At 36.7% G+C, this 11,334-nt stretch overlaps 1 protein-coding gene across 1 annotated transcript in view; it reads right to left on the reverse strand.

The window, feature by feature from the left end:
• LOC107753978 (urea transporter 2-like) overlaps positions 1–6,602 on the reverse strand; it is a 13,117-nt gene extending 6,515 nt beyond the window's left edge. Inside the window, exons 1-5 of the mRNA XM_016570273.1 lie at positions 6,596–6,602; positions 5,666–5,827; positions 5,193–5,360; positions 4,869–5,059; positions 2,320–2,452 (exon numbers count right to left, since the gene is read on the reverse strand). Coding sequence (XP_016425759.1) covers positions 2,320–2,452; positions 4,869–5,059; positions 5,193–5,360; positions 5,666–5,827; positions 6,596–6,602 — 661 coding nt within the window. The remainder of the gene's footprint in view (positions 1–2,319; positions 2,453–4,868; positions 5,060–5,192; positions 5,361–5,665; positions 5,828–6,595) is intronic.
• Between the last annotated feature and the right edge of the window lie 4,732 nt (positions 6,603–11,334).

Genomic DNA, 11,334 nt, shown 5'->3' on the forward strand with positions numbered 1-11,334 from the left:
GAGAAGTAAACTTTGAATGTGAGAGAGGCCTGTGGTGGGTACAGGTCTGTCACTGTACACTACTGTTTGGGGGTTTTTTTTCTTTCAAAAACATTTAAAAAAAAGTCTTTTATGCTCACTAAGGCTGCATTTATTTGATCAAAAATACAGTAAAAACAAATGTATGTAATTAATTCCTGTGATGGCAAAACTGAATTTTCAGCATCCATTACCTCAGTCTTCAGTGTCACATGATTATTCGAATCATTCTGATTTGCTGCTCATGAAACATTTCTCATGATCATAACAGTTGTGCTGCTTAATATTTTTGGAAACCATGATACATTTTTATCAGGATTCTTTGATAAATGAAATGTTAAAAAACAGTATTAATTTGAAATAGAAATATTTCATAGCATCATAAATGCCTTTTGATCAATGTAAAGCATCCTTACTGAATGAAAGTATTAATTTCTCTCAATCAATCAATCAATCAATCAATCAATCAATCAATCAAATATAAATAAATAAATAAAAATAAAATAATTCAGATCCCAGATTTTGAACAGCAGTGTATGCACCGAGGGCCCTGATGTTCAGCTTCCTTTATCAGTCTCAGAATGTGCGGCCTGAGACTTTAGAGGCCCCTAACAGTCTGAGGCACTGGCTCCATTGGCCCCATCCGTAATCCAGCACTGCTTCCTCTCCTTCTCTCCATCTGTCTTCTACAGTTCAAACCTCTAGCAATCTGAACCCATTCCAAATGAAATTTAAATGTTCTGCTGACACACAGACAGGGTAAGAGAGAAGGAACACGCCAGAAAAGGGTTTTTTTCCTTTCTAAAATCAACTACTACAGGGAATAAGAGACAGCTGTCTCACATACACAGAGTCCCTGATAAGCCCAACGACTCTTCCTGCTCCTTTATGGAATATTACATGAGAGCTTTGAAGTTTGTGAGTGTGAATCACACTGCAGGGGATGAAATGAAACGGTGTGTATTATGTTTGTGGGTGTTGTGCTGGGGATGAGGTACCTTACATCAGTCTCTTCTACCTACTCCACACACACACACACACACACACACAGTCTATTCAACCTCTGTAGTATCTTTGTGTCTGCGATGACTCATATGTCTCTGTGTATAAAATATAAAAGAGAAAGAAAGACTGTGTCTGTGTATACGAGAGAGTGAATGAGTGAAAGGGTAAAAACACCTTCCATGGTCTTGAGGTGGTAAACGCAACTGTAAAACTGGCCAATTATCTCGTGGCGGGTGCAAATAATCATCTTCTGCATAGTGGGCATTTGAGGAAATCTGTTTGCAGGCTGCTTTAGTTGAGTAAATCACAGCTACACAGCCAGCACAAAGGCCTAGAGAACCCAAGATTTACACAAAAATGTTTGATTCATTCTGTTCATGCATGTATCTCTATCCCACATCCTTCCAAACCATCATGCAGATGCTCCAAAAAAAGAATTTACTTTATATTGCTCAGATGTGTCTCTTTCATAGCTCAAAAGCATCCTCATATTATGTTTAAGTAACAATTTTGAAATGAAATTAGAAAAAAATGAGACAATTGTCAGCTTACAGATACAGAATAGAGCTTTAAAATGAATGTGGATGGCATTTTTCAGATAATGTGGTCTTGGAAATTTTTATGAGAAATCTTTGAGTTCATATTTAGATCTTTGACTTATAATTGACTTTGGTTATGTAACGATTCAGTCCACTGAAGGCAAGTGTAGTGAAGAACCCAAGTGCAGTTTATTTACAGAGTGATCCAAACATCCAAACAATATCCAAACAAGATACACAGACTTGACGAGGCATGAACAGACTTGACTTGACATGAACAGACTTGATTTGACGAGGCATTACCAGACTTGACTTGACTTGACATGAACAGACTTGACGTGGCATGAACAGCCTAGACTCACCGACAGCAGGTTACAACATCAATACACGACGAAGACTATGGGAACATGATGGCTACTTATATCAGACAAGAGGGTCACATGACATGAACAAACCAATAGGAAACAAGACACATGACTAAGACAACCAATCAGAACATGACACAATGAACAAGAGAACCAATGGCAAGAATACAAGAGGGCAAGGGAAGCATGACACAAACGGGGACCAAACTACAATCAAAGACATGAAAACATGAACAAGAAACACAACCCAAAACACCACATTACAGGTTACTTGTTAAATCAGATTTCTGTTTGGTCTCCATTCAATCTCGTTGGGGTCTAGGTGAAACTTTTGAGATATTATTTCTGCAAAACACTGTTCTGCTGATATTTGCTTTTAATTTCTGATTTACCTGCCATAATGCTAATGGCAGAGACAGCCAGAATGGGTGAAAAGAGGAAAACAGCACCCAGGATGAGCAGAGATGGGCCTAGAGTCACACATGCAAAGATCTGCCCTACGCCCAACAACGCCCCCTGCAGGAGCTGATGGGAAACAGGAGCAAACACACCATCAGATGATGCTTGTTTTACAATACATTACCGATGTCTTCTCTGAAGGTATTATTTTAGACAAAATATATTTTTATATATGCATATAATATTTATATACCATTTAAAAGTTTTGATTCAGTAAGATTTTAATGCTTTTGAAAGAAGTCACTTATGCTCACCAAGGCTGCATTTATTTGACCAATATAAAAACAATATTGTAAATATAACAATTTCAAATAACTGTTTTCTATTTTAATATTTTTTTTAATGTAATTTATTCCTGTGATAGAGCTATATTTTCATTCTAATATGCTGACTTGCTGCTCAAGAAACATTATTTTTATTGTCAATATTGAAAACAACTGTGCTGCTTAATATTTTCTTTTGCCATCACATGAATAAATTACATTTAAAAAATATATTAAAACAGAAAACAGTTATTTTTTATTTTAAATTGTAATAGTATTTCACAGTATTTCAGTTTTTACAGTATTTTTGGTCAATTAAATGCAGCATTTGGTGAAACTTCTTTCAAAAACATACAATTTTTTGATTAAAAAATCTGGATTTTGTGATAAATAGAAAGTTAAAGAACAGCATTTATTTGAAATAGAAATATTTTGTGACATTATAAATGTCTTTTGATCCATTTAAATCATCCTTGCTGAATAAAAGTATTAATAAATTAAAAAAAAAATCATACTCTGCCCAAGATTTTGAGTGGTAGTGTATCATTTTATTATCTATGTTAGCTTATCTTAAAGACCCTATAAAATGTTTTTCTTTCCTGCTCTGATGTATTTCCTATTGAAACAGGAAACTGATGACATATCAACTGTTATAGCCATTACTTTAATTCTATGAAATTATGTTAAAAGATTGTTTTTGTCAAGTACATAAGCATATAAATTAAAATCGTGCACATTGACTGATATATATTAATACTGCTATTATACCCATGTTATAATGTTGTGCATGAATCATTTGATGACTCAAGCTAGATATAATATGATCTAATTTTAAAAGCCAATTTTAATGTGCTTTTAACTGTGCTGCTTTCACATTGAATATTCATGACAGTGAGCGATAAAAACAGATACAATATAAACATAAAAATTATTTTCCATTATCTCTTTTAGCCCTGTGCACCCGTCATTACCGGATCAAGCTGTCTCCATGGAGACATGGGAAAAGCACAGATACTATATATATATATATATTTAAAAAAAATATATATATATATATATTTATACTATATATATAAAAAAAACTATTGTCATTTTGCATCATTGACACACAATTTTCCTAATTAATGCTGTTCAGTTGCTTTGACACAATCTGTATTGTTAAAAGCGCTATATAAATAAAGGTGAATTGACTTGACTTGACTATATAGTGCATAAATATGTAAGCTATAAGCAGCCCATAACAGTCAGTTGCTATACTGTCAAAGAAAGTGGATCAGCCCAATGCACCCTAATGTCATTCAACAGACCAGAGTAATGCAATAAATACGCAATAAACAATAAAATGCATCTAAGCACACACACACACACACACACACACATATCTCATGATTTAAAGCACTATATCTGGATATCAGGAAAGGGTAACAGCACTTCGGTCCCCTGACCTACAAAGGGGAAGAAAGGAAAGAGAAAAAAGCACTGGAGTGTTTACATGTGATTTATGAGGACTTCAAGCCTGACTCATCAAACTCTAGCTCTAAAACCCGACATACACTTCAAAGCCTTCCCATCTTGCTTTTTAACTTCAAAGATCAGATATGCTGTGAAACACTGCTCACCCTCCCTATTTTTACAGCCATTTAATATGTGTAAGACACATAATTTACTACATTTTACTACAACAGCAATGTTGTTTTTTTTATATTCAAGTATTTAGAAAAAAAAGTCTGTTGAACAGCAACATGTTAGTATCTCTTCTCAAATATGAAAAACACCCCCCCCCTCTCTATATATACACATACAATATGTGCTCTTCCAATTTCAGTTGTTCGAATTCCGTTTTTAACTATGACAGTGACTATTTGAATTTAAACCATTTCGCATCAATAAAATTCTATAAATATTGATCCTCAAAAAAATGTATCACACATAAAATACATACAAATACAGGAGAGATGTGAAATGGAAGGATGATGAAGATAGATGGAAGAAGGAATAGACCATTGTGTGTGAAGATAAAGGAAGTTCAAGAGGCTAAACAGGAAGATGACAAATAAAAAGACAGAGCTATGGGGAATGAGAGGGAGAGCGAGAGGGACAATACAATAAAACCTAATCAATAACATGACAGGATAGATATTGCATGAGGGGCAAGTAATTTGAGTTTTGTTCTCTTTCATGTTCATTATTTTCTCTGCCATTCTGTTTCATCCTCTCACCTGTGGAACATGGAGTTGGGTGTGGTTGGTGCTCTCTGGCGCCCCTGTTGGCTGTGCAGGATAGTTTGGAAAATAGGGGTTTGAAGTGCCAGTACAGGCCAGATACAGCAGGGTGACTGTGTTAAAGGGGAAGACGCTCACTGGTAAATCCCAGCGGCCCAAAAACGAAGCCAAACTGCTGTAAAGAAAAGCTCTAAGACAGGTGAGAAAAAGGTTGTTTGGATTTGAGTGAGTCAGCAATTATTTTGTGTTTGTTCTTGTGAATGTGGCAGAAAATGACAGAATAATGTGTTTGGTATCAATTAATTGGCTTGTGTGTATCTTAAGTTGCAACTCCACCAAGACACACAGGCAGCAGAAGCCACCAGTACCAATCTCCAGCAGAGCTGAACAGTCCCATCAGCAGAGCAACCAGCATTCCATTAAAACCGTGAAGGCCACTGGAGACCTCCTCACTGCAGACACACATGCAGGTTAGGATCACATGTGAGACTGGAATCAACATGAGCTTCTCTTCTAGCCATGTCTGTCTTATGCTTAGATAAAATGTGCTTTTCACCACACTTCTTTGATGCAACCTTAGATGCAGAAACAGCTACTGTATATGTGTTTTCTGTGTGCATGACAATGTTTTCTTTGTGTATGTGTGTGTATCTGTATGTGTGTATGCAATAAGATTAAATGGAGAACAAATGAAGTTTTCGACACGACCACTGTAGTCTAACTCCCGAAGAATGGCTCTCGAGCCGGTTCTTTTTTGTTTGTTAATAGCAAACTGCACTACCAATTAAATCTGCCGAGCATCCACAGAAGGCCGAGCATCCACAGAAGAGCCTGCCAGGGGCTCTCCAGCAGCAATGCGGCCAGAATCAGAGCTCCACTCAGGGGGTTGTTTAGCAGAATCACACGTGAGATCCCACGCAAACAGCACTCAGCCAGCTGCAGTGGGAAGTATTTATCTAGGAGAGAGAACAAAGGGAAAGAGAGAAAGAGATAAGAGAGAGAGATAAATAGAGAGTTCACCAAAAATGAAAATTATGTCATCATTTATTGATATTCATGTAGATTCAAACCTATATCATTTTCTTTCTTCTGATTCAAAAGATGGGCAGAAAATGTCAATATCAGATATTGATGCTCTCTTCACAAAGGATGTGCTGGGAACTAGGACTTGTCAATCTCTAAAAAGCACCAGAAAAGCATCAGTAAAGCCTCATAAAATCAGACAATTCATGCATATTCCACATGTTCTCATAAGGCCATGTTTCACATAAGGCCATTTGATAGCATTATGTGAAATTATTTTTTGCCTTGAAAATTGCACTTGACAACCATGGTCACTATTATCTTTAATTCTATGGATCCTTTTTTATTCCACAAAAGAAAGAAAGCCATGCTTGTTACAAAAGACATGGTGTTTAAATGTGTAAACTCACACATCCCTCTGAACCATGAAATCAGTCATTTTCATGTGTTACAAAAGGACATAATACACATATTTGTGAAAAAGTTAGTCATTTAAGAATTGATAGTTTAGCACTTATTTTGAAAATTGTCATGTAGCATATATTTTGTTAGTGTAAGTAATTTTATCATGCATTTCTGTGAAAACAATATTTTGTGCAGGCTGTGTCATTCTAATACAAACCCCTGACTTTACATTCAAAACTGGGACATTTTATTAGTATGACTTGAATGTTATGTACTGTAGTGTAGCCGTCTCTTACCCTGCATGTGAGTATGTAATTGTTGTATTTCTCTAGTGCAATCCAGCAGGACACTGATGATATGCTGTTTTAGGCCTCCAGGCTGCTGTGCTGTTTTTTTCAAAAATCCACATGTTGCCAATCAAAACCATGCAGCCACTATTGAATTTCAGACTAAACGCTGACTAATCTAGACTTTGAGACTAATCTAGAGATGGAAAAAGTTCATTTGTAGCATCTTTTGTATTTCCCTGAGTCATTCACAGTTCTGTTACCCTTGTGTTTTTTTGTGTGTGTGTGCATTTGTTAAGAGTTGTTCTGTATTGCGAGCAATTGCAGCGTGAAAGAGCATATTGGTGTTAATGTCTTAATTTATTTTTTCATTTATCACTTCACATTATCACTTCATTTATCACATTTATCACAGTTCAAATAAAATTCATTTTCTTCTTTTTATTTGAATCTGATTGCCTATAAAGTCCTAAAACTAATGATGTAATGCACAACACAGCCCCTCTTTAAAAATGAATAGACATTAAAAAGTAAAAGAACTGAAACAGAACTTCGTTCATGTGTTTGTATTCTGTGACGAGTGTATCATTTGTGAACCCAGACTGCACCTGCAGTTGCATTATGTAATCAGCAGTCATTGCTGAAAGATGGACCCACAGTTCAGTGTCTTCGGCACATCTGTTACATAATAAAAGAGAGCAGAACAAAAGAGGTTTACTTTCATCTTACAAGGGGTCATTGAGTAAGCAATTTGTAGTCTAAGTGAGTCTGTCAACAAATGACATAAACTTGTTTCTGTTTAGAATTCTAGAGTGAGGCGGGGTTGGATAGCTAGCTAGCTAGATAGATAGATAGATAGATAGATAGATAGATAGATAGATAGATAGATAAAACTCTATCACTCATTTTCCATTTCTTGTTATTTTTCACTCGCCTAGTTCTCCAGTGTTCAATCAGAGGTTGAATTATTGACTGCAGTCATGCTGAATTACTGAGTACAAGTAGAAGCCAGACAGAAATACAAAGAAACCCACACAAGCACAGAGAGGGAAAACATAGAGGTAATTGTCCAACCTCTCCCTTCTGATGCTGTTTAAGGGATATTTTTGAATAGCATAAAAATACCCACCGTGGCCTCAACAATCACAGTCTGTCTGAACGACCAAAAGAAAACCAATTACTTACGTTCAGGTCTACATGAAAATAAAGTAGGTGTATCAGTGACTCTAGGCATGTGTGAGTATCTGATTATATGTTTTCCCAAAAAAGCGTTCATTCCTGTATATGTAATATAAAAGAAGCAGATAAAATGTGGTGGTACGAGTTGTTTTCCAGTCTCACTCTCATCCCTGTTCACTTTTTTTAAACTCGTTTTTTTTTTCAGTCATCAATTTTTCAGTAAACGCATCTGTATGTGTGTGTGGGTTGAGGCAACCCAGAAGCAAACACGCCCTTCCATTGATTGATATTCACCCTGACTCAAAGTCTCTGAGGTTCTGACTGATGAAGAGATGGATGGAGTGAGGCAGGGAGAAATCAGAGCATGATATGTTGAGTAGAAAATGCTAGAGAAAACAGTTACATTAAGGTTCCGTTTGTAAAGGCTTTATAAAGGTGTTTATAAATGACTAATAACTCATTTATAAATGCATTATAAATCATTGATAAGCAGTTATAAATGCATGAATAAAAAGGGTGATTTTATTGCAATACCTGCCAAATAGTGAGCCATTTTTAACTTACATGTTATAAATGCTTAATAAATATATTTATTCATACCTATTTCACCAACTGCTTATCAATAATTTATAATGCATTTGTAAATGAGTTATCTCATCTATAAACACCTTTATAAACCCTTTGCAAAGGGAACCTTAATGTAAATTGTTACTGAGAAAACAATGCAATAAATATGAACTTGTTGTTTTGAGGTTAGTATACATTTTTCACATGCTAATGATGGGTTAATATATATTACAGATTCTGTGTATATGTTTGGGTGTGTGTGTGTGTGTGTGGGAGGTCTTTGTGAGTGACACAGAGGACATTGTGATCTTGCCATTGGAGTGACATTCTCCTTGCGTGGAAAGAACTGGTCGATGCTCGCTCATTTACAATGTCTCACGCACACACACAGAGGCTCTAATTAAGATGTCTGGCCAGTTGTAGATCGTTAGCCCTGCATGTGCTGGAGTCAGAACGCAATTATCTGGCTGTGTAGTGCAGTGGCCTCGTGATCTGTGCTCCAGTTCACCCCACCCACAGAGCTCAGATCTGGGTAAAGCTGTCATGCATGGGAGGCCTCTTGTGAAGCTGTATGTGTTATTTTCTTAAAGGGACAGTTCGTCCATTTTAATCACCCTCATGTCATTACAAAACTTCTTTCTGACCTCTGTGGAACACAAAAGAAAATGTTTTGAAAGCGTCTCAGCATTTTGTTTTCTTTTTAATCCATATACAGTATCTCACACAAGTGAGTACACCCCTCACATTTTTGTAAATATTTTATTATATCCTTTCATGTGACACTGAAGAAATGACACTTTGCTCAAATGTAAAGTAGTGAGTGTACAGCTTGTATAACAGTGTAAATTTGCTGTTCCCTCAAAAGAACTCAACACACAGCCATTAATGTCCAAATCGCTGGCCACAAAAGTGAGTACACCCCTAAGTGAAAATGTCCAAATTGGGCCCAATTAGCCATTTCTATCCCCGGTGTCATGTGACTCATTAGTGTTACAAGGTCTCAGGTGTGAATGGGGAGCAGGTGTGTTAAATTTGGTGTTATCGCTCTCACTCTCTCATACTGGTCACTGGAAGTTCAACATGGCACCTCATGGCAAAGAACTCTCTGAGGATCTGAAAAAAAGAATTGTTGCTCTACATAAAGATGGCGTAGGCTATAAGAAGATTGCCAAGACCCTGAAACTGAGCTACAGCACGGTGGCCAAGACCATACAGCGGTTTAACAGGACAGGTTCCACTCAGAACAGGCCTCGCCATGGTCGACCAAAGAAGTTGAGTGCACGTGCTCAGCGTCATATCCAGAGGTTGTGTTTGGGAAATAGAATATATATATATATATATTATTAGGCTATTATTATTATTATACCCTCACTGGGGGCTGAGCCCCCCTAAAATTAAAATCCTAGAATCGCCCCTGGTTTTAACTATATGTAACATTTTGAAGGCCGAACATAATATCTAATCCAGGGATTACCAAACTTTTCTGCAAGCTGAATTCCTATGATCTAAAATATTTACTTGAAGTATTGAAGTAATTTTAATGTAATATTTCATGATTTGCTGTAGTGTTGTGGAATGCTTTGAATTTAATAATAAAGAAAGTGGGCTGATACATTAAACATCTCTCTATATGAGACATATTGTGCATCCCTCATATGTGTTTGTGTATGTTTGCATAGAGGAGTGTAGGTGGTGTTGGTGAGCTGGAAAACACTAAGCAGTTGTCATGTTTTACATGCGCGCACACACACACACACACACACTATTCCTCAATGTCACTGATTGAATAAGCAGCACACCTTAAAGGTTGCACTGACAAACTGAGACCAATGATATTGAGAGCTGTAAGAGTCTGGTTCTGTTTAATGGAATTGGGTAAGAAAATTTTATTTTGCATTGTCTGCTTCTTGGAGACTCTTTTAGTATTCTTTTCCAAGAATCAGTGCGCTTGTTACGTATACCTGTACAAACTTATATAATCCAACTCTGTAAGGTTATATATTCCTATTTGATACACTATTACATTTTCCTGGTGCATTTATTCATTCAACAACATGAGTTTAATAATTTTCATTTTTATTGTGCTAAATTGTATCGTACTCTAAAGTTTTACAGTTTTTCGCATTTGCTAAGACACTAAATCCCATTCTCTGAACCAAATTCTCAATAGCCTAAACCAATTTGTCAAATAAATCACTCTTTCTGCAAAACCTTAAACAAGTTCAGGCAGTTCAGACACAGTTTGCAGATCTCATGCACTCTTTTCGCAAAACTCTAAACACATTCTCACTCACTGAAACGCAATTTGCACTGTGATAAACTGTGATGCAAAACCCTAAACACAAGAAAGCAAAAGTTAAGCACAACTGCAACACGGTTGTCATCATTTACACACAATAATTCAAAACTGTTCACACTTGTTTCTAAATATGTGAATGTACAAAATATAAGCCAGTTCAAAGTGCACAGATGGCATGGGTGCATCCATCAATCTGAGAGGTATGGAAGAGTGTGTATACAAGGTGGAGGAAGAGGAGGACGAGAAAGAGCAAGATCAAGAACAGTCATTTCAGATGAAATCAGAGCTGCTGTGATAGACCATGTTCTTGTGCACAGAATGACAGAGGCAGGACAAAGAGTTCAACCTAACTTGAGCAGATTGTCTGTGGCCACCATAATCAGTTGGAAAGTTCAAAAGAACAGCAAAAGAAGAGTGGAAGAGAATCTTGTAGAATTGCAAGACTACCACGTTATGGTGGAAGAACTGGCCTGTGGTGGCAGAAACGTGCTGTCTTGTCAAGGCTGGATCCGCCACACCAGAAGGGTTTTTTCCCTGTTGCATGCCTGCGACGTAGATGAAGTCCTCTGATTCTTTTTTACATATATATATACATACACATATGCACTGTGTGTGTGTGTGTGTGTGTGTGTGTGTTTGTTTGGTATATTCTCTTAGGTGTGATTTCTTTTGTGACAGGTGAAATGGTTTTGAAGCGATTGTT

Source organism: Sinocyclocheilus rhinocerous, unplaced genomic scaffold (assembly GCF_001515625.1).
Source record: "Sinocyclocheilus rhinocerous isolate Xijiao unplaced genomic scaffold, SAMN03320098_v1.1 scaffold831, whole genome shotgun sequence".
In the NCBI taxonomy this organism is placed as follows: Eukaryota; Metazoa; Chordata; class Actinopteri; order Cypriniformes; family Cyprinidae; genus Sinocyclocheilus; species Sinocyclocheilus rhinocerous.